The 23,430-nt window shown below is 43.7% G+C and overlaps 2 protein-coding genes across 2 annotated transcripts; both read left to right on the top strand.

The window, feature by feature from the left end:
• The first annotated feature begins 1,618 nt into the window (after positions 1–1,618).
• On the top strand, positions 1,619–14,588 carry rpgrip1 (RPGR interacting protein 1). Its single transcript, XM_071532973.1, has 30 exons — positions 1,619–1,706; positions 2,011–2,064; positions 2,622–2,739; positions 2,936–3,141; positions 3,665–3,767; positions 4,633–4,779; positions 4,885–4,990; positions 5,285–5,308; positions 5,513–5,659; positions 6,567–6,640; positions 7,068–7,288; positions 7,451–7,557; positions 7,717–7,767; positions 7,996–8,175; positions 8,344–8,461; positions 8,583–8,746; positions 8,858–9,203; positions 9,315–9,472; positions 9,611–9,840; positions 9,988–10,103; positions 10,418–10,674; positions 10,835–10,891; positions 11,023–11,189; positions 11,557–11,626; positions 11,761–11,827; positions 12,114–12,208; positions 12,727–12,916; positions 13,050–13,134; positions 13,304–13,431; positions 14,077–14,588. Exons 1-30 carry the CDS (start codon positions 1,619–1,621, stop codon positions 14,334–14,336), a joined length of 4,134 nt encoding a protein of 1,377 aa, XP_071389074.1. The 3' UTR covers positions 14,337–14,588.
• A 1,554-nt stretch (positions 14,589–16,142) lies between these two features.
• Positions 16,143–22,671, top strand: fam113 (family with sequence similarity 113). Its single transcript, XM_071532961.1, has 9 exons — positions 16,143–16,215; positions 16,946–17,025; positions 17,271–17,503; positions 19,453–19,603; positions 20,377–20,623; positions 20,734–20,790; positions 21,049–21,117; positions 21,645–21,887; positions 22,517–22,671. The coding sequence occupies exons 1-9, from the start codon at positions 16,143–16,145 to the stop codon at positions 22,669–22,671; spliced, it is 1,308 nt and encodes a 435-aa protein (XP_071389062.1).
• Positions 22,672–23,430: the final 759 nt, after the last annotated feature.

Raw genomic sequence — 23,430 nt, 5'->3', positions numbered from 1 at the left:
TTTTTATTATTATTAAAGGGGGGGGAATTATTATACAGTTCATCACTATTTGATGTGTCATTTATGTGAGTTGCTATTTTCACACATAGAACACACTTCTCACAGATCTCACAGTCACTTGCCTCCCTCCCAATAACCTTTAAACCATTGTATCTTCTCAAACCTTTTCCTATCCTCCTCCTCCCTCTTCTTCTCCTTCATCTTCTCTCCCTTCCTCTTCTGTTCCTTTAAGAAATTACAGTTTGAGCACAGATCCAAGATCAGCCTCAGCCCTTTAATAACTACCCTCAACCATTAGAGGCTAATCCACTAAACTGACTGCAGACCACTGTTTACATTTTACACCCTGACAGCAGTTAATCAGATTAGCTCAGAGATGAGATTAGCCTTGTGGCAGATGGGACTGAGACAGACTGCAAGTCTGAGGTTTGGGAGAAAGCAACACACACACACACACACACACACACACACACACACACACACACAGGCATGTCTGTGGACTATGAGGAACACACATACACACTTTATTTAAAACTTATTTAATACTATTGTGGTTGTCCTCTTGAATGAATTCCAGTTAGGAGATACTGTAGAAATGTCCAGAGCTAAAAGAGTAGAGGTTGAGAAGGAAGGAAAGAGGGAGGGATGAAGAGGGATTAAAACTGATATGGTCGTTGTGTGGGGCGGAGACACACACACATGCACAGGGCCTGCAGGTTGTACTGGACACCAGGCTAAACAAGAACACATTACACACTTATTATTTCTTCAACAGAGATACAGTATAACTACATTGGATGGCCAGCAGGCAAGGGTAAGTCAGTTACTTTGTTAATACAGCTTGTCAGTGTTGTTTTTGACTAATGTGGAAGGAATCTGATAAGGTAAACCACTCTCATAAAAGTGGTATTTCTACTGCTTGACATTGCCTGCATGTTTAAACCACTGTAGACAAATGTACTCTAAATGTAAGTTGATATCATTAGTTAGTAATTTCTTTGACACTCATCAGACTGCATTTAGGCAAATTTAACAATGTAGCATCTATCGTATTTCAGCAGCAAATGACCATACTGATTTATACACGGCTTACATTTTACAATACAAAAAAAGTTCAACATTTTCATAAATTTGTCTATGGGTTGCTGGCTGATGATTTTATTTAAAGTGGACAATAGAGCTGAAACAGGTTGCTGGGGAGTTGACAGCTCCTTCAGGCTTGAGCAGATTATACACAGAGGATAGAGCAAGCGTTTTTACCTCTCAACCAAAAAGTAGAGTACCCCCACAACTGAGAGTATGTGCTCAATAAATGAAATAAATGCAATATATAAAGATATGATCATGCGTTGTTATGTGTTCCCAGATATGAAGTGCAGATTTTAATTTTAAGACTTAACTAGGCTTCTATGGTTTCTCTACTGTTTCGCTCTATAGGCCTACAAACTTTTTTTAAAACCTGTTTCATTAACTTTTCAGTTTGCATCTTCATCTGGATGACAGCCAGTGAACCGGCCGTATGGCATACCATAACAAGGCTGACTCTGCAATGACATCATCAGGAGTTTGTTGTTTCGACGAAGCGTTCTGATTGGCTGAGTCTGAGTGGAGTGGCGTGATGTCACTAGTGGTGGACGAGACAGCCGGGGATCTCCCAGTCAGAGACGTGGGACTGATGAGGGGCGGACTGATGCCAACTGTCCCAGGTCTGTGCATATGTGTGTGTGTGTGTGTGTATTCTTGTATGAGTGTGTTGTTGTACTTCTCTTTATGAGGACCAAATGTCCCCATAAGGATAGAAATATTAGAAAAATCCTACAAAGTGAGGACATTTTGCCGGTCCTCACTTGTATGTTTGCCTGTGCATGTGTTTTGTGTACGTGTGTCTTCATGAGTGTGTCTTTGTGTGTGTGTGTCTGTGTGTGTGTGTGTGTGTGTGTGTACATATGCGCCTGGCTGCATGAGCACAGCAGCTCTGGTTGTATTTGAACTTTCCTGTCATCTCCTCAGATAACCTGCGTGACGTGAAGCCGTGGAAGAAGCCCCAGGTCATGAGGATGAAAGGTGAAACTAGTTTGCAAAATCCATCCTTTCACATTTTAACTCCATTTGTAGAGTTCCAATCCAAAATGTGATATCCACCATTTGACAAAAATTACATTATTATTGTTATGATATAGTAGATATCAAGGTTACATGATATGGTGACAGTATGAACCCAATCACTTCATAATATGACTAATACTAATATCAGCACCAAATGTGATAATAATAATAATTCCATCAACCAAAATAACAGATACACATTTGGCATTTGTGGCATACTATATGTATGTGTGTATGTATGTATGTATGTATATTGTGTATGCCATATTGTGTATCCAAAGGGACCTATTTATAGATCATTTGTATATTTAAGTCCCTTCTGCATGTGCACCAACTTTGGTGTTAATTGGTCATAAATTGAAAACATCTTATGGAGAAACTGCAAAAAATGCAATTTAGCAGAAAATCCAGTATGCACATACAGGCTTTTTAAAGAATAGTAGGTAACTTGAGTCCTTGGTTGACAAGATCTCTCTCTCTCTCTCTCTCTCTCTCTCTCTCTCTCTCTCTCTCAGATCGTCAGCGCCTGTTTCGGGTTCCCAGGGAGCACCTGGAGGACCAGTGTCTCCGACTGCAGGAGGAGAACAGTGTGCTGAGACAACACACACGCACACAGGAACAGAGGCTACGCAGGTAACACACACACACTCACACACACACACACACACTGCATCGCTTTACTCCGCTGCAGCTCCACATTGTGATTTGAGCTTATAAGACGGGTGTATTTTCCCATCAAAATGTTGCCTAGTGCAGCTTTAAATATCGCTGATTAAGAACATTTTACGTTCTTCTAATATGGACGATTCAACTCCTCTTCCTCCTCCAGGATGTCCACCAGGCTGATGCGTCTCCGACAGGCCCGTCCGGGGTCAGAGGGCGTTAAGGAGCGGGACATGGAGGACACCATACAGGAGCTGGAGGCCCGCGTCGCTACGCTGGAGAGCCAGAAGGGGGTGCTACAGAACAAACTCAGCCTGGCCAAGCAACACATTATGGACCTCGGGGGACGCGCACACCACAGGTTCAGCAAAGGTGTGTGTGTGTGTATGTGTGGGTGTGTGTGTTTGGATAGGGTGTATGTGTAGGGAGGATGGATGTGAATATTGTGAACCGGTTAAAACTACATGACGGGTGGAAATATTGTGGCTAGTTATTTCAAGAGCGTGTTTTCCACAATCAGATTTCACATTAAACATAAAATAACACAAAACTTTACAAAAAAAGTAGTATATAAAAAAATAAAAATAGAAATTAGGGAATATGTCTTGTTTTAAGGTAGTATACAAAGAAAGAAACTGGCAACTGTAGTGTATGTGTGTGTGTGTGCGTGTGTGTTTGTGAGTTAATTGGGTTTGGCAAGGTGTGGGACTTGCCATACTTTAGGAGAGCAAAGACCAAGCAAAAAAATGTTTCCACCATGTTAAAAAGGTACAACTACAACAGCGTTTTTGTGCAATTGCCAAGAAGGAAATGTATTTTTCCGATACATCCGATAGCACGCGAATGCAGGTTGACTACCACTCCCTCCTCCCTTTCTTCCTCTTTCTGCTGGTAGGTAAAAGTATGGACGGGGAGGGCGGAGTCAGGAGGGCAGCCCAGACGGCCCCGCCCCGCTACGGCCACACACTGGAGGACACCAGGGGAGAGATAGAGAGATTGTAAGTGTCTGGTGTGTGCTTGTGTGTGTGCGCTTTACTGATGTATATAGAATAGAAGAGAATAGAATATTTTATCTCTAATGTGACATTCATCCACCGTTGTTCTCTCTTACCGCTTTTTCCTAAACAGACACTCTCTGCTCAGGTTTGTGAGTGAACATCTGCCCGCAGAGCAATAGAATACGTCCTTTAACTCCTTTTACTGTAATGAGAGTTGAAGTAGTTGATTCTTGCTTGAGCTTTCCTAAGCTTGCTGATAGTACAAGACAATGTACTATGTACTAATAAGGCAGTTTTCTCATATCAGCCATGTCCTGCCAAAATCTCTTATCTTCACCATGTCAGGAATTGAGAAGTTGGTTGATTTCCTTGTTCAGGGTTTGTTTTTCTTCACTTCGCAATTTAAGTTAACCCAGTGTCATGAAGATCTACACTGGTTAACTACAAATGAAAGTGCAAAGAATAAGGTAAAATGGATATGTATGGTTTCTTATAACTGGCCAAATGAATCGTGTTAGGATACTGTAGTGAGGCTGGTGAATCTTTACCATTTCTGTTCTGTCTCCGTCTCTATTTTCTTTCTTTCTTTACCTCCATCTTCTTCCATCTCCCCCCTTTTTCCTTCCATCCCGCCTATCCTCCCTCCAACCTCATTCCTCATTCTCCCTCTCTGTTTCCCTCTCTGTCTCCCCCTTCCCCATTCCCATTCTCCCTCCATCCCATCTTCTCTTTCTTCCTCCCTAACCTGCAACCATCCCACCACTCTGCCTCCCTCCGACCACCTCCCTATCTCTCCCTCCCTCGTTCCACCCTTTCTCCTGACCTCCCTGGACCCCCCCCACCCGCCTCCCTCCCTCCCTCCCAGCAGGTCCAGTGTGATAGAGCCCCAGCAGGTGAAGGTAGCGGAGCTGGAGCTGGCTGCCCAGGCGCTCCGAGACACTCTGAGAGAGAAGGAGAAGGAGATAGAGGGAACCATGAGAGGCATGAGGAAGCAACAGGTGGACGGACACAGGTGGCTACAATGGAAATACTACTGCTACTGCTACTATCAATACTACTACTACTATAATAGTAATAATAAAATAGATTTGAGTCTAAGCTCTTATTTCTCTGTCAGACTAACCATCAGAGACAATGTGGATCTGATCCGTCTGCAAAAGCAGCTGTCAGAGAAGAGCACCGCCCTGAGAATCAGCCAGGAGAAATTCCACGACCTGCAAGAGGTCAGTCAACCTTTCTGTCATTCATTCATTCATTCATTCAATCATTCATTCATTCTTTCTTTCATTCATTCTTTTATTCATTAATTTATTCTTTCGTTATTTTACTGTAATTTGTTGCCACCAGCTCAAAAATTCTAGTTTCATAGTTCAGTAATTTCAAGTAATTTGACGATAGCAGTTCAATACCAGTTCTCTCTCTTTATCTGCGTTGCTGTCTGTTTCTCTCCCTGTTTTTTTTCTCATTCACACACGCTCATTCTCTCTCTCTTTCTCATTCTTATTCTCCATCTCCAGGCATATGAGAAGCAGCTAGAGGAGGTAAATGCCCCAGCACACACACACACAAAGCTCATTAAATATTTCAAACATATACTCCAAACCTTTTACCGAGTGATTTTGATCAATTGTAATTACTGCTCATATTCCTCTTGTGTGTGTGTGTGTGTATGTGTGTGTGTGTGTGTGTGTGTGTGTGTGTGTGTGTGTGTGTGTGTGTGTGTGTGTGTGTGTGTGTCACCTCAGAGTCAGCGGTCACTGAAGAAAAGCCAGGGAGCGCTGCTGGAGAAGGTGGAGGAGCTGAGCGAACAACTAAAGCAGGAGAGACAGAGAGCGCTGGCACTGGAGGGACAACTTACCACCGCCAGCCTGTCTCTGCAGACCCTGGAGGAGGTACTGCAGCTCTACACACACACACACACACACACACACACACACACACACACACACACACACACACAATCAATAGGTACGCATGTGTAAGACCTGAGTGAGTATCTATGCACAGGAGCATTTTCTTTGGTCACTGAAGAGAATGAATTTCCTCATTTTACACAATTCCAACTTTGCACGTTGGCGGCCCCAAATGGCAGTGAGAGGTAACTGTTTGAATTTTGAGGACTTGACTTGGATTTTTGAGGACAATACCCAGAAATCATGTAATGTGACATCAGTCAAATGCTCACTCCCAGAACTAAATCTCTTCTTAGTGGGGGGTGGAGGTGGTGAAGAGGTTCAGCCATCATTGTTGAGTCCAGTTTTCTCGCTTGTTGCTGTTTAGGAGACAGTTTTGTGTTTCACTCTTTGATTTGTCACTTCCTCTTTGTGAAAATGTCAAAATGTAATTTGGGCAAATATGTTAAATGTGCCATATCTCAATTAGCGGGGAAGGAACGCTCTTCTCTATTGCTCTGTATGATTTTTACATAAAACTCTTGCTTAGTGCAGGTTTAACATTGATCAGATGAAAATGGAACCAACAAAAATGACACTCAAGAAACAACCAATCAGTCAAGACAAAAAGAGTCATGGGAGGGTGCTAAAACACATTCATGGTGATACTTAGTGAGAGTTGCTATTTGGGGAGGGAGTGGAGGCCAAGTGGTAGGAGGGACCATCCTGTAACCAAAAGGTCACAGGTTCAATTCCCAGCAACAGACAATGTACCCATCAACCGTTATTTGTCCTGCTGTCACTCATTGTAAGACAGAATAAGTACATCAGTAAATGCCTGAAATGTAAAATGTAATTATAAGTGACAGGGGGTTTTCTAAGAGTCATACATTTCTTGGTGTCTCAGTTCCAGGAGAGGATATCAGACCTGGAGGGAGAGCGGTCTCTGCTGAAAGAAAGCTACGACACTCTACTGGAGAGGTGAGAGACGGAGTGTTTTACCTCATCTAAATCAGAGCCATGCATACAGTATCAACAGTGACCAGCAAAAACCTTGAGTCTCTGAGGTATAATACAATCCACCGACCAGAGGGTTTGAAGAATGAGACCTTTGTTTTTTGGGGAAATTGAGACCCAGGAACAGGTTAAACAATCATACATATCTAGTTCTATGCATAATAATCTCAATGTCATGAAATAAAATGACTTTAATTTCCCAAGAACACTCATGTGTTCTTGACATTTGGAATAGTTTGGTTTGATCTGAGTCATGAAACCTTCCCTACATGTGAAAGACAACATCAGCTGTCAATCACAGTTTAAAAAGTCAATATCGGTGCACCCACATATAATTTCATCACCTGTTTTTCTATGTCTGCTTATATCTGTCTGTCCTCTTCCTTCTCAGCACCTTGTCTGGCCAAAGCAAACACGATGGCCCGACGGTCAAAGAGAGGGAAGTGGACCAAGGGAAGGAGAGAGAGAGAGACGGAATCTGGAGGATGGACATCCAGAAGCTGGAGGAAACGCTGCGGGTCGAGAGGGAGGAGAGACGGAGGCTGGAGGAGGAGAAGGAGCGGCTGAGGCGAGAGAAGCAGATGTCAGAGGAGCAGAGGGAGCGAGAAAGAGGTAGGACTCCCGGCAATGTGTTCCTCTGTCTACTGCAGTGTGATAATGAGAAAAAAACAAATGGATTTGGAGTTTGTCAATGAAAAAAACTTCACTCAGCAGGGTTCCCACTCAATTTACAATCACGTTCATTCATGAAGCTTCCTATGTTGTTTCACATAGACTTGTCTGGGCTGATGAGAGACAAACGAGGGGATCTGGAACAGGAGGTGCTCCATTACAGAGAGCAGGTCTCCACTCTGCAGGACAAACTGGACTCTGTCACCAAGGTCAGAGGAGATGAGAATTTACTTTCATTGGCGTGAAATTGCTGTTTCACCGCTTTTAAGTTCGTTGCATGCAGCCGCGCTTTAGTATTTTGCGCTTAATCCTATTTTTAGCCCATATGCTGACATGATTTCCATCCTCTCCTCTTCCTCCTCTTCTAGGAGTTTGACATGAGTGTTGAGGACCTCAGCGAAACCCTTTTGCAGATCAAGGTTGGTACTCTCTCATGTAGTTCTATTATCCTTTTATTTGGCATACTTTCTATGTAAAAAAAAAAAAAGCATTACAGCGTGGATAACGGCCCGCTCCTGCTATTCCCACCCCCGCTTTTGAACAAGCTCTCTTCCCAAAGAAAAGCCTCACGTCTCTATTGGGATTTGGTTCAAAAGATAAAAGGATTAAGAAAAGAACCTCGCCTCGTTCTCTTTCTCTCACTACAGGCGTTTAGGCTCCAGCAGGAGAGCAGGGAGGGCCTGCGGTTCCTCGGGGCTGATGGGAAGATGGAGGACTCGCCCCGGGAGCTGGCAGACATCCAGGCGCTGCACGCCGAGACCGTGCTGGAATTACAGAAAACTAGAAACCTGTTGCTGCTGGAGCACCGCATCAGTAAAGACCTGCAGGTACACACACATACACACGTTGTCACTTGCATTTACACAGCAATAAAGTGTAATCAGTGTAATGAAATGCTCATTGATTCCCACACTCTGCTTTTTCCCTGAATGTCCTTTCCTCTTACCATCTTCATCTTCTCTCTGCTGCCACCCCAACTCTCTTTCCTCCCCAAGGAAGAGTTAAACACAGTGAACCAGAGATTGGAGAGAGAGAGGGAGGAGAGCAGGAGGAGGGCGGCGGACAAAGACAAACTGTTATCAAAGAGGGGTCTTCAGGTCAACACTTTACAAGGTATGAAGAACACGCTTCAGCAACATTCATTTCTGTGGTAACAACAAAGCAATAATTCACAACATTTTCATATAAGTAAATGTCTGTTTTATCTTCATGTTTTTAAATTTTTCCTCTAAAGCCCAGCTGAAGGAGTTAGCATACAGCCCCAGGAACTACAAACGGACCATACCAGTCCAGTACACCTGGCCAGGGGGAGAGCAGGAGGTGGTTCAGCCCATTGAGGATGACTTGTCTTTCTCTCAGCTGAGGCCTGGGGAGTCGCTGTTGGAGATTCACCTCAAGGTCCCTGAAAACACGCTTGTTTCACACAGATCCACGCACTCACACACACACACACACACAGTGAGGGAGGGTTTGATTCTGTTGATCGATCTCTTGTTTCCGCACCTCAAGGCTGCCACCTTCACCCCGGGTGGGCTCAGGAGTATGGGCGGCATTCGAACGGGCGTGGACGGAGGTAAAGACATTGTGACGTTCTGTACCTACACCCTGCTGGACTTCGAGGTGCACTCCACCCCCCTGGTGTCGGGAAGTCAGCCCAACTACGGGTTCACGTCCCGCTACGCCCTCACGGCCCGCGACCTGGGCCGCTTGGGAGGCCTGGGGTCGAGGGTCAGAGTGGAGCTCCACCAGGCGTTAGGGGGGGTCAGGTTTGCGACCCGCGGGGGCGGGCAGATGTCCCTCGCGGGCGCCATGGAGAGGAGAGGGGAGCGAGTCAGTGGACGTGTCAGTATCACAGGTGAGGAGGTGATGTATAAGGAAAAAATGATATTATACTGACTTGTAACAGCACAATACATGACATCTCGCTCTCTCTCTCTCTCTCTCTCTCTCTCTCTCTCTCTCCAAGGCTCTGAGGGACACATCATTGGCGTTGTGGATTTCTGGGTGCGTCTGTTCCCTCCTGCGGAGCCCATGGACACCCTGTTAGAGAGACCTGACAGGAGGACAGCGACACACAGGGGTCCTGTGCAGCACCATCTAGGCTGGCAGGACAGCAGTCATGAGGTAAAATATACAGCAGAATAAGTTCTATTGTATGAATGTTTAATATAGGTTCCTAAACGTTTTCAGCCAGGGACACAGATAAGGAATTTTATCTCATGCATCTGTGTTGTTGGCGTTATTTTTCTCCGACAGCAGGAGTTACACGACTACGGTGGAGGGATACCCAATGAGCTGGTGATAGCGATGGAGCGCTGTGTGGGCCTCAGTGCACGCTGGCCGGGACTACTTCCTGATGCGTACCTGACCTACAGGTTTTACGACCTGCAGCCTCACGTCTCTCCAACGGTCCAATGCACCACCGACCCGGTGTTCAGCGATACCGCCAGCTACCCGTTAGCGGTAACAACTGATGTGTTGCACTATCTGAGGTATAGTCGTCTGCACACAGAGGAATATAGTAAAATGCTTTGTGATTGGTGATACCATACACTTTCCACAGTTCCTGAAAAGTCCACTATTTAGAGATTAAATGTTTTTGCAGAATACTGACAATATTCAACTTTAACTTTGTCCAGGTCTGGCAGTCTGTGGGTGTATGTGTTTGACGACAGCGATGACCAGATACCACCAGCCTACCTGGCCAAGACCCCCGTCCCACTCCGAGCCTTGGCTACAGGCAGGGAGATCAGAGGTGAGAGTGAAAGCAGATAAATGTAGGGGGTTTGGTTTCTTTTTCTTTTTTATTTATTTTGAGAAAAGGATGGACATTTACCAGTATGCAGGATCTGTGAAATGTGTCTTGGGTGTTAGAGCCAAAGAAGGTGGGTGGGAGCCAATATATCACACATCACATATGTTTGACCTGGTCCTATCAGCTCTGCACTACAGTTTAGAAACCACACTGTAACAGCAATCAAAGGCTAAAGGGAGGACTGACCCTGCTGACTTGAAACGACCCATTCAGCAGTTCAGAAACTCTTCTCTCTGTGTGCTCTGTGCTGCCAGGTGACTATGTTCTGCGGGACCCGGCCGGTGGGCCGCGGGGCATGGTCAGGCTGCTGATAAAATGGAGATACCCTTTCCAACCGCCAGCGGACTCCCTAGGAAGGAGGGAGATGGACAGAGCGAAGAGAGAGACGGAGAGACAAAGGACAAAGGGAGCGGAGAGACGGGACAGAGCGATGGAAAGTCCCGAGAGGGAGGTGAGGAGGAGAGAGGAGGCTGAGGAGGCACAGAGGCCCATAGCCAAGCCGAGGGTAAAGGTGAGGTTTTTTTATGCTTGGACAAAAATTTGAGCATCCCTTCCCCACACTATCCCCCTAATTGAGATGTCAGAAATTCACCCTATTTGCCCAAATTAATTTATGCAAAAGTGCCAGAAATAGCTTAATACCTGTTTTGTTTTTTGTCCCTTCACAACAGACTCAGATACCTGAGCCAAGAGAAACCAAACCAGTGCAGAAAGAGACAAAGGCTCAGGTAAGAAAATAGCACATTCTTAGCTGAACAGAAAGTGTTTCCATCACAACTGTTTCAATATAAATATAAACAAAACACTGTATATATCTGTCTATCTTTACCCCAAGCCTCGACCTCCGCCTGTCAAACAGAGAAGACCGCAGGATGTCCGGCCGGAGCAGACCGCCGCTGTGAAATCTCCGGCCACGCCCCTCCAGTCCCCGGACAGGAAGAGATCCACCAAGAGGTCACCTGACCTTCACCAGGCCAGACGCCATCTGACCCCGGAGCCAAGGCACACCTCGCCCTCAAGGTCATTGTCTTTATAAATACCTATTTTACCATCATGCGTACAAATTGTGGTGTTGTCAGGATTATCAGGATTTGTTCTAGAAGAAAAAAGAGGTGTCCAGATATTGGAGTATGTGTGGACAGATGTGAATTTTGGGGGGGTTGTCAAGGTTCTGGTTCATCTTCTAATCAGGTATAATATTCTAAATATGACACTTCTGAAATGTGTCATACCACCAGTTCTCACTCAGTATGATAATATTATTCACCCCAATCTAGATTTTCATTGGTACTTTTGCTCTTTATTTATTTTGTTTGTTTGGCTAGACTCAAGAAGCATTGATATGGTGACACTCAAAGCTCACACATATTAAAAAAATCGAATGTAATTTTAGATCTTCAGACAGACTTTCTCCCAGACGATCGCCTGCCTCACTGTCGAGGAGGAGCTCTGCCAGGACTCAGGTAGGAGCTCACTCTCTCTTTCGATCTCTGAAGAGGGATAAAAAAACGCTTGGTAGAGTCACCAGAAAATAAATCAATAAAAACAATAGTAAAGAAATGAAAAGAAATGGATTGAGAACTGAATGGTGAAACAGAGGGGCTCATATGTCCATTCTTCTTCTCAGGAGTCCATGGATGAAGAGGAGGAGAGGAGCGAGAGTGGTAACTATTCATATGCAATGCAATAGTTTTGTCTCAATCATGTAAAATAAAAACTTTCGTAACCCATCAAAACTCAAAACTTTTACAAAATAAATACATGGAACATACAAAATATGTGTAAAACACATGTGATGCTGTCACATGCTGTCACTCCTTGTATCTTAGGTACATAATACTACACATGTACATTATATTATGTAATTCTTCTGGGATTGGTAATGAAATGTATCAGCATATTAGATTTCATAGATCAAAGGATTATGTTAATTTATCTGCATTTGTTCACCTGCTGCAGGAGACAGTGACGCCCGGGAGTCTGCAGAGTCAAGCTCATCACAAAGTGATATCATCATCGTTCCACCCAAACGAAAAATCAGAAAGGTACAAACTGAGTGACTGACTGAGGGAGAGAGAGAGAGAGAGAGAGAGAGAGAGAGGCTCTGGGTACGGGAGCTGAACACGCAGCAACCCAGTTCCTCTGTCCAGGCACTGATTCTCACACACACACACACACACACGTAGACTGATATTCATCTTGATGCTTTGGCTATATTGTCTGTGAACTTTCATGCCAATAAAGCACATTGAATTGAATTGAATTGAATTGAGAGAGAGAGAGAGAGAGAGAGAGAGAGAGAGAGAGAGAGAGATCTTGTCAACCAAGGACTCAAGTTACCTACTATTCTTTAAAAAGCCTCATAATTAGGGGTTCAAGCCTGTATGTGCATACTGGATTTTCTGCTAATGTGCCTTTTTTGCAGTTTCTCCATACGATGTTTTGAATTTAGAAGGAGAGAGTATGAGACTTGTGGGTCTGGAATCAGTTCTACCTTTCAGCTCATCCTGAATAAGATCTTCCCTGCATATTCTGAACTAAACTGAGTTCGGTTGTGTTTCAGGGAGACAGGCTGAGGGTTGAGATTCTGTCCCTGACGTTCGGCCCGTCGTCCCACGTGGCGCGGGACGAGTCGGTGCAGCGCGTCTACGTGGAGTACCGGCTGCTGGGCGTCCCCATGGAGACCACGGAGACGCCCATGTCCCTCCGCAAGCCGACGGAGGGAGAGGAGATCCACTACAACTTCACACGAGGTGAGAGAGGGCGAGCTTTGTGTGAGTGTGTTTGTATGTTATAAATCCCTGTCTCATTCTTACTACTGCTCTCTCTCTCTCTCTCTCTCTCTCTCTCTCTCTCTCTCTCTCTCTCTCTCTCTCTCTCTCTCAGTGATCTATGTGGATGGTTCACAGTCAGCTTCACTCAGACAGTATCTTTACACCATGTTGGAGGGCACTGACCCCAGCCAGGGCAGGTACGCTGTGTGTGTGTGTGTATGTGTGTGTCATACATTAAATTATAAGTTACTGAATTATTGTGTATGAATACATCATTTTTTTCTGTACCCATGTCTGTGTGAGTGTGCATACAAACCACAAACTTGTTAATGTGTGTGTGTGTGTGTGTGTGTGTGTCACGGCTAGGTTAAGGTTCACAGTAGTCAGCGAGCCGATGGACGATGACGAGGAGTGTGTGGACGTCGGACACGCCTTCCTGGACCTGCAGGAGCTGCTGCTCACAGGAAATGATGTCATCGAGCGGCAGATTGAAAGTAGGTGTTGTGTTTGTGCTTTCTGTCTTTTTTGAGAACAAAAAATCGTATGTTCCAGTAGTCAAAACCATTCCGGGTGTGTTCCCTGTGTTTTGTGTGTGTTTCATAAGTTTGTGCTTTTACTATGTATTTTATTTCACATTATACTAAACTGCCAGTACTATCAAAACTCATACAAAGCTGCATAATTAAATACAAGGATGAAACTAACACTAACAGTTTGACCAGAAAGTTGGTAACATGTTCACCTCTGTCTCCAATATTTAATGTGCTATAAGCTCATGCTTTTTAGTTGATGCTTACCTTGAATGCACCATCCACTAAATATACAGAGTGTGTTCATTAGCTTTCACTGTAGCAAACTGAATAAATAGTGGATACATAGAGCTGTACCAGATATGCTACCAAGTGGGTCAATGCGTATTTCATTGCTATTTTCATATATTCCTCACTATACTCCTTCAAATTCAGGGATTTTTCAGGTAATTTTTGCACTTGCCTGGTATGAAAATGACTTTCCATGACCTGGCAGACAAATTTACATCCCTGTTAGGATAATGTATAAAATAACAAATTATTATAATTATGGAAATGATACATGGATTTTTCTTCCACTATGTATTTATGTCTGTGTTTTTTCTCTAGTTGTGAGCGTGGATGAAGAGAGGGAGGTGATCGGAAAGCTGAAAGTGTCTCTGGAAGCAGCGAAAGCTCTGACTGGGATTTACTGGCAGTTTCACCGGAAAAAAGAGACCAAGAAAGAAGATGGGACAGATGAAGAGAAGGAGGAGGAGGAGGAGAAGGGGGAGCAGGAGGAGGAAGAAGAGGAAGAAGAAGAGGAAGAAGAGAAGAAGGATGGTCAGGCACAAATGATACATTATGACGATGACAGTGACGTCTTCTGAAAGCAAAAAACATATGAGATTAAACAAGTGAAACATGTTTATTAGTAATCCAAATTATTTATTGGGTCATTTACCGAAAGGCATTTGAAGCTGATCTCTCAGGTTTCTTTATGGATTTTGTAAATATAATGTCCAGCTCTTTTCAGCTAAATAACACGCTCCCTGTTTATCCGTTGTCCCTGTTTTGCTGTGACATCCTCATCATATATCTTATTGACAATAATATCTTTCATAGTGTTGTTGGCTTTATCTTTCCAGATTGTCATTTAGTCATTTATCTAATTGCATACAGTATATCTCTCACTAACCATGTATGACCATTTGCTGTACTTTTTCTAATAAATTCAGTTCCTACTTGATATATCTTTGGAAATCTTTTGTGATTTTAACACTCTGGTAGGTCACTGAATTAACACTCAAAATAGTCAATTAATTGCTTTGAGTTACTTAAATTGTTTACATTTTTGTATGATGAATTCAGTCTTTGCAGTAAAATCTAAGTAAAAGAGCACTATTGATGTTACAAATTGGATTAAATTGTCCTCTTTGTCTTTTTTTTCCCATATCGAGGAAATATCTGATATTCCGATAAAGGTTTCTTCTTCAAACATCAGCTCTGGGGTCTTTTTAGCTGCCCTAGCTAAAGACTGACCTCTGCTGGACGATTTAGACCAGTAGTAATGGCACAACACGTGCTGCGTTCAGGTGCTCCTCGTAAAATGTGGACTTCCTTTCCCGAAATCAGAAAATGCACATAAGGCATGTAAATGATGTTTTAATAAATGTATTAAAATCAAAACTGTGTGCCAACTAAAAGTGAAAAAGTGAAAAAATCACAGATCAGGAACTCCTATCACATAAAATGTCCCACTTTCCCAGTCGTATTTACCACCTGTTGGGATGTTCAAGTTCATACAACGCGGAAATTCGGATATTTCCAACGTACTTAAAAGCAGCAGCAGCAGCAGCATTAGAATCGAGGCTGCTGGCAAGAGCAACACACGTTCTGCTGTTTAGCGTGATATCGTTTTGAAATGACTTTAGCTTGAATATTTTAAATGTTGTCTAACAGTTGTTTTTACAAAATTGAAACATTGCGGGTAAAATTTGAGGTTTTTTTGTTTTTTTTTAAAGATTGTCGAGCAAACGCTAGCAAAAAAATCCAAATTCATTGCCAATCATTGAGACTTTGATGGACATTTTCATCAAATAATAACTGCAGAATCGCAAAATAAATTATAATTTCAATGTTCAAACCTTTTTCTACAGTCTATGGTTCAAACAAACCAAGGCGAATTGGCGCTCTACAAATTGGCAAAACTGCTTGCTAACTGTTAGCCAACATTTGTGCTAGAGCCAGTTTCAGTTGGCTAGCAAGTTTGGAAACGAGGCCCAGTGGACTGAAGCTCAGCCGGGGTTTGGGTCGCCTGGCTGGGCCGAACAGCCAGATTGAGCGGTTCAGTTTCCATCAGGGTTAAAACACAAGCTGCTAGCCACCAAGATAATAATTAAAAACGATTGATAATTAGCGTTACCCAAGTCAAATCATCCCCAACTAACAATGGTAAGTATCTGTGTTGTCATTTTAACCTGAAAATGGAAGTTAACGCTAGCTAAGCTTATCAGTAATGCGTGTTAACAGTAAGTTAATTATTTAATTATTTTGCCACCATTACATATTGTCTTCCTTGTAAGCGCGTGCTCTTCAATGAATCACCCACAAACCACACCACACAGTCACTACTGTGTAACGTTAGTCATGCACATAACCAGTCTGTCCGGCTTTTTGTTGAACAGAAGGAGGTAATGAAGTGTGTGAGCCACCAGCAGGCCAGCCAGCTGCTCCATAACAAGTTTATTGTGGTTCTGGGAGACTCGAGTGAGTAAGAGTCTATGGTTTCAACTTTTCCATTCAAATTGCTCTTCCTCTTCTATACAGAAAAACGCTTAAATTGTTTTGGACCTGCAGGAAACCGGTGTGTGACTCATTTTGGGTCCCAACCCTTAGTTTAAAGAAATTATACTATCACAAAACGATTCCCATTGCTCTTAAATGAGCTGGTAGGGAGATAAAAATTCATTCATTCATTCACTCAAACGCACATATTGAACAATACACACCATACAACACCATATTATGAATATTTTCAGGTCCAGCAGCCATTACCTTCTTCCTGACATGCTGACTCATCCTGATTGCAGGGTCTCCACAGGTCTGAAAGAAAACTATAGAAAACATTTTCAAAATAACGTTTGGCGAGAAAAAACCTCTGTTCAGTACATTCATAACTGGTTGTTTTATGCTGTTGTAGACCCAGCAGCCTTTCACATATTGTGATATTTGTTGTTGTGACAAATTTTCAGCTTTAGAGTGTATACAGCCATGTTGACAGTCGAATTGCCCAGCCACTGTCAACATGCGTATTGAACAATCTGTAGGAAGCCTGTATTGGATATCCAGGACCTTGGTTAAGTGAAGTTGTTGAACATGGATCAACTGTGTTGGTACAATCTGAGCTTTTCACACCACCTGCGCTACTATTCTGCTCTAAGTCACATTATTCTTGTGTTTCCCGGCTGTTTTACCGCACCATTGTGTTTCTCCTCAGTTCAGCGGGCTGTGTACAAAGACCTTGTTCTCCTGCTACAGAAAGAGAAATACCTCACTTTAAAACAGCTGAAGAGCAAGGTAAATGATGGTTTGACGACTAACATGTAACAGGGCCACATACTGCTAAAAAGAACGGGATGTTGGTGGAAATGAAGTTCCCTAATTCACCAGTTGATGTTTATTTTCCCAGCTTGTCAGGGCAAACTTAATTCCAATTTTCTCATCGCTTCCCTCAAGTTAGTTTGCTCTCTCTTTCTCTCTCCCCACCCCGTTCGTTCCTCTTTTTGTCCGCCTCTCCTATGCCTCTCTTTTTTTTTTTTTAGGGTGAGATGAGCTTTGAGCAGGACTGCCTGGTGGAGGGCGGTTGTCTGGACCAAATGCACAACGGGACGGAGTACCGGGAGGTGCGGCAGTTCCAGTCCGGCCACCACCTGGTCCGCTACTACTTTGTGACGCGCATCTACTCGCGCTACATGCAGAGCGTGCTGGACGACTTCCGCGCCGGCCTCAAACCGGACGTGGTGGTCGTGAACTCCTGCGTCTGGGACATTTCTAGGTGATAGTTAGTGGGTGGGTGAGGGGTTAGGAAGGGATTTGCACACACGTAAGTTGAAATACCCAGGTTTGTCTCTTATATCTATCTCATCCCTTCCTCTGTCAGGTAATTTAAAGGGGCAACAAGTATGATTTTCACTGCCCCGTATCCCCCACACCACAACCCGCTTTCCTTCCTTTTTTCCACACTTTTTCAACTGCTCAGTGATGGAGGATGGTGCTGTGATTGAGCCAGTGGCATCACAAGACCTGTCAACTATGAAAGCTCAAAAGCCTTGTGCTAAAGCCAAAAAAGGAAAAGACAAATCAGATAGTATTATTGTTTAGGGCTGGGCGATATGGACCAAAAATCATATCTCTGTATTTTTAGGCTGAATTGCAATACGCAATATATATCTCGGTATTTTCTACGAAGTGGGCTAAATGTTCAGTTGTAAGTAGGGCTGGGCGATATGGACAAAATCAAATATCCCAATATTTTTAACCAAATTCCTCTATCGATATTGCGACAATATTATAGGGATGACTATTGGTGCTTTCACAAAATATTTACACAATGAGATTTTTGATAAATAATCATCGGTAATGTGGATATAATGACTAAGTGGGTAAAGGCAAATAATAGAACAGCTAGAACAGTCTGGTAAGTTCAGAAAATTACATCACTTTACTGTAATGCAGCCTTTAAAACCAGGAAAAGACAAAAGACGATATCTAGTCTCATATCATGATATCGATATAATATCGATATATTGCCCAGCCCTATTATTGTTTGAGTATTTTGCATGGTGGTATATTGCCTCTACAGTAGATATTTCTGTTGGATCTGTGCTCTGATTGGCTAGCTGACTTGTCTGTATTGTGAAAATGTGACTTTATTGTGTTTGTCAGTTACAGGCCACCATAGAAATTAAAGGAAAAACCAACAAAGTGTCTTAGTAAGGTGTTGGGCCACGAGCCGCCAGAACAGCTTCAATGCACCTTGCATAGATTCTACAAGTCTCTACTCTACTGGAGGGATGGAACACCATTCTTCCAAAAGATATTCCCTCATTTGGTGTTTTGATGATGGTGGTGGAGAGCGCCATCTAACATATCAGTCCAAAATCTCCCATGGGTGTTCAGTTTGGTTGAGATCTGGTGACTGCGAAGGCCATAGCATATGATTCAGATCATTTTCATACTTATAAAACCAGTCAGTGAGCCCTCGTGCCCTGCGGATGGGGGCATTGTCATCCTGGAAGAGACCACTCCCATCAGGATAGAAATGTTTCATCATAGTATAAAGGTGATCACTCAGAATAACTTTGTATTGATTTGCAGTGACTCTTCCCTCAAAGGGGACAAGTGGACCCAAACCATGTCAGGAAAATGCCCCCCACAGCATAACAGCGCCACCGGACCCCCCTCACTGTAGGGGTCGAGCATTCAGGCCTGTCCCGTTCTCTTGGTGTACGCCACACATGCATTCACCCACTAGTCCAGAATATGGTGTAGGATGACTCATCTGACCATATCACTTTTTTTTCACATCTCTGTAGACCCGTGCCTATGGTTTTTGCACCACTGAACTCTCAAATGTGCATTTGTCTTTGTAATGAGGGGTTTATGCACTGCGATCCTACTATGGTTGCAGACGGACTGTTCTTGCTGACAGTCTGACGAGTCCCGCATTGACATTCTCAGTCACCTGAGGAAGAGTTGTGCGCATTTGATCACAATTTCCGACCCCGTTTACTGTTGTCTTTCCCATAGATCTAAATGCAGATGTCACTTTAGTCAGTGTTTTGGGGTTATTTAGAGTGGCTGTGTGCGTGTCTAATTTTTCTTTGTTCCAGTTGAAGTAATCTAACTGGCCCCGATTTTATGTTTTGTGCATATTATATTTATCCCTAATAAACATTTGCATTGTGTGCATGTACGTATATGTGTGTGTGTTGGGTTTTCCAGATACAGTGTCAAGTGGGTGGAGGACTACAAGGAGAACCTACATACGTTCTTTGAGCAGCTGAGGGAGATCTTGCCCCAGGACACCTTGGTCATGTGGAACCTCACCATGCCGCTGGGCAAGAGGATCATCGGTGGCTTCCTGGTGCCCGAGGTGCGTCATCACCAACCATGTGCATCTTTAAGTAGAGATGGAAATTTGATGTTACTGGTTCACAATCTACGCAATATCTCATCTCTCAACTCTGTCTCCACTGTATAGTACCTCCACTAGCTGCTATAAGAGTAAAACTTAGTGGGCTATGTGAGTGCAGTATCCATGGATCACTGATTATGTGGAACCTCGCTGGGCCCCTGAGCATGAGGACATTGTTGTTTTCCCAGCCAGTCCAGGGATTCTAAACATAATTCGAACCATACAATAAAAACACAGTTAAAATCATTAAACTACAATAAAACTCATAACAAATCGCCACAACTCTATGGACAAACGTCAGTTTATAAAACAGCAAAGCAATACCTTGATAAAGTGCAATAAAAAGTCACTCATTAGTGCAAAGTACAAAGATCCTACATAAGTACAAGATGCCACATCATTTCATGTGCAAAGTAAGCTGTCTTGGATAGAGCCCTCTGAAACTGATTTGACTTTGAAACTTTCTATTTACTGCATAACCCACATTTCTCGCAGGAGTGGAAAAATTTTGACTTGAGCCTAGTGCTTCTTTGCCTCGGTTGGTGTTTACTAGAGCGCTCTCCCTCCATTTGCCTCCTCCCATTGACTGTGCTTGAATTTGCAGCACCTCTAACTTGTTTCCCCACATTCTGTCTGAAGGCCGGGTGAGAGGTCTCGCTCCTTTTAACCTTTTAGGCTGCTGCCGCTCTACCGGCCGTAAATCTCTATCACCTCTCCCTCCTACCCGTCAGATCGAGCACAAGGGTGACCAGCTGCGTTACGACGTGATCGAGGCCAACTTCTACAGCGGGACTCTGGCCGACGCCTACGGGATGGACGTGCTGGACTTCCACTTCCAGTTCCGCTTCTCCCTGCAGCACCGCATGAAGGACGGGGTCCACTGGAACGCCCTGGCCCACCGCAGGATAACCTCGCTGCTGCTGCAGCACGCCGCACAGGCCTGGGGCGTCATAATGACCTGTCCGCTGACCACTGTTGGTGAGGAAGGGAAAGTCTCATTCACGCACACGCACACGCACAGAAGCAGGAATGGACACTCGTCCAACCGTACCAAGGTTAATTTAGCTTGATGTGTTTGTTCTTTTCAGAGCACACAGACTTTTCTGAGCAGCAACAAAATTATGGAAATTTTGCCAAAAATGCAGGTAAGACATCTGATGATGATGATGATTATTGATTGATATAAGAGATTCCCCATCGGATATCAATCTCTCTGTTATCCTTCATTTATAGTTTTCACACTATAGTATGCATCCTTCACTATGCTTACAGATCATGTTTGGAGTTGTCATGACCTATGACCCACAGTGCAGTTGTAATGCCTGTGAACTGAAGTATTTCCCTCAGTGTGGTTGTGTCTGTTGTGTTGCTGTGTGCTGATTTGTGTCTTGTTTCTCCAGTAGCGTGCGGAGCAGCCAGTGGCTTTGGATATTCCTACCCTCCTCCTGCCAACTACTTTTCTTCCAACACAGGTAAGACTTGAAGAGCACAATCATCATATGCAGCTACAATGGTGCAGTTTGATAGCACAAAATGTTTCAGCGATCTAAAGCATCACATTAAACATCAGGTTTTGGTGTCAGTCGCTCAGAATCAAAGAGCGAAGGCTTCTTTCTGGAGCCGCCATTTTGCACCGACGTTCAACAGTCATACAAGGAGACATCCATCGTAGAAGGACAGGAGCCTCAATAGACCAGAATGCAATGCAGCCACAAGACATGTTGAGTTTGGAGCAAGTGATGCAACTTGCTTTTCCTCAACTGGAAAAATTCGTTCTTACTATGCTATTGCTATCGCTCTCCACGTACGCACATAACCCACAGCCGAATGCAACAAGTTCACACCGTTCTCTGGGGGTTGTCGAAAGGCATTCTGGGAAATATAGGAAATCACTAACTGAAGCAGAAGTAGAGTTTTGTCTTGTCTCCTCCTCCCCCTCATGTCTCATCCTTTCTCTCCCCTCGCTCTCTGCCCTCCTTTCTCATATCTCTCTTCGCAGTGCCGTGCCCATCAAAGGAGGGACATTACAACAGCTACAGGGAAGACTTCTTCAAAGATACCCTTCCCACGGCCCCCGGGGCCGCCCTGGGCTACTTGAGCTTCGAGGAGAGGGCCCAGCCCAACAGAAGGCAGCCGCAGCAACAGCGACACAAGGCAGCCGCAGATTTCAGACCCTCCCAACCACCACAGACACATATGCCAGTCCACAGAGACCAGCATGGACACGGTTTGGTCAGAAATGGTAAGTGTGTGAAGGCCGTAGTACAGTATACTTACACAGATGTGGCTGAGAGGTCAAAGTTGTTCAAACCCGCAGAACTTGATTTTAATATTTTATTTATAGTCCAGATCCCACAGTTTCCAAAGATGCCAAATATCTGTCATGCTGAATTGCATGGAAATGTGTATAAAATGATGCACAACTCATCTAGAATCTAGATGTTTTCTATTCAATGTAATGGCGCATAAAATAATGGTATCTTGGGTTTGAAAATTAGCTATGTTCAATCAGAAATAGGCTAGTTTTGACAGAATTATTTCTTTATTTTGGTTTTTGGTTTTTCAATTGTTCAATAATAGCATTAAAAGGTTTTAAATTTGGCTTTCTGAAATCTGCAGATACCTTGAAAACCTTTCCAATAAGTAGAACTGTTACTCACATGCATATGCAAAATAAAGTTGTTTAAACTCCCTAGTTGAAACACTATCCTGCATCTAATCTGAGAACCCTCTGTTGCGTTGGGTCAACTGGTATCAGAATTCCGATTATCTTTGTGTTTGACCATGAATATTTTCAGCTAAATCAGAAGGAAAAGGCTGTATTCTGCGTTCATGCCTCTTCCATCCTCCTGTTTTTTGTTTCCCCTGCAGGTGTCAGCTACAGACCGCCCCACCACTTCCAGCCGTACTCCGCTCCTGCAGAGCAGCACCGATTCGTGATGAGGAGCCGACACCCCAGTCGCCACTACGCTCCCTATACCCACCACAGACCCGGTCATCACGCAGACCACAGGCGCTACTACTGAGGCGAAGCCCGAGAGTGAAAAACCGTCACCTGATATCACAGACTTTTTCAAATATGCACGATTATGTCCTCTGATCTGCCGGTGTGGGCAAGTGAAGGTCTTAAGATGTTGTGTGTTGTGTGGATGTTTTAAACGGTATATATCTTGTTTTCAGGTAAGAAGTGTTTCAAGGGAGGAATAAGATGGAAGGGCAGGGAAAAGGAAAGTTAGGTTTGTAAGGTCAAGTAGAAAGGGATTTGTGAAACAGGGCTTTGATGTTCATGACCCAGTCCCACTTCAAACATCTTCTCTACTTCCCTGACTGGGTTCTCTGATAGCTGGTAGATTTTACTTGACTGCCCATAGATCCTCATTGTACATAATGACTTAATTTATTCTGTGGTTCTTAACTCCTGCTTCTGTTTGGTTCAGCATTACAGCCTTGTTCTGATTTACTGGCCCAGTTGTGCTGCATTTGCAGTTCGTTTGTTTTACTCGTTTGACCAGATTCTTTGACTCGATCAAATTCCACTCTTTGTGTTATCTACTCTTGTCTCTTACCTGATGTACAGTAGTGTTTTATTTCACGATTTATTCCATTGTGTTGTAACAGAACTAGACAGCAGACCTGAAGCGCTGCTCTCCTCAAATTTGATGTTTCACTTAGTGGATGCAGAAATGCTCCACATCTAATACAGTGGTACGTCTTTTAGTTGTTTGGATTGTCAACTTTTTGAATTCATTCTTTGGCACTAAAAATTGTTTTGTTTTTGTTTGTTT

This window comes from Centroberyx affinis, unplaced genomic scaffold (genome assembly GCF_046629955.1).
Source record: "Centroberyx affinis isolate AG114_WGS23_722 - 3 ecotype Tasmania unplaced genomic scaffold, CSIRO-AGI_Caff_v1 ptg002296l_1, whole genome shotgun sequence".
In the NCBI taxonomy this organism is placed as follows: domain Eukaryota; kingdom Metazoa; phylum Chordata; class Actinopteri; order Beryciformes; family Berycidae; genus Centroberyx; species Centroberyx affinis.
This window is presented reverse-complemented; position numbering and strand designations above follow the sequence as displayed.

Coding starts and splice junctions, on each gene's coding strand:
- fam113 (XM_071532961.1), top strand. CDS start 16,143: ATGAAGTGTGTGAGCCACCAGCAGGCCAGCCAGCTGCTCCATAACAAG. Junction 19,604..20,376: donor GTGGCTTCCTGGTGCCCGAG/GTGCGTCATCAC, acceptor CCTACCCGTCAG/ATCGAGCACAAGGGTGACCA. Junction 21,118..21,644: donor CTACTTTTCTTCCAACACAG/GTAAGACTTGAA, acceptor CTCTCTTCGCAG/TGCCGTGCCCATCAAAGGAG.
- rpgrip1 (XM_071532973.1), top strand. CDS start 1,619: ATGTCACTAGTGGTGGACGAGACAGCCGGGGATCTCCCAGTCAGAGAC. Junction 2,065..2,621: donor CCAGGTCATGAGGATGAAAG/GTGAAACTAGTT, acceptor TCTCTCTCTCAG/ATCGTCAGCGCCTGTTTCGG. Junction 8,462..8,582: donor TCAGGTCAACACTTTACAAG/GTATGAAGAACA, acceptor TTTCCTCTAAAG/CCCAGCTGAAGGAGTTAGCA.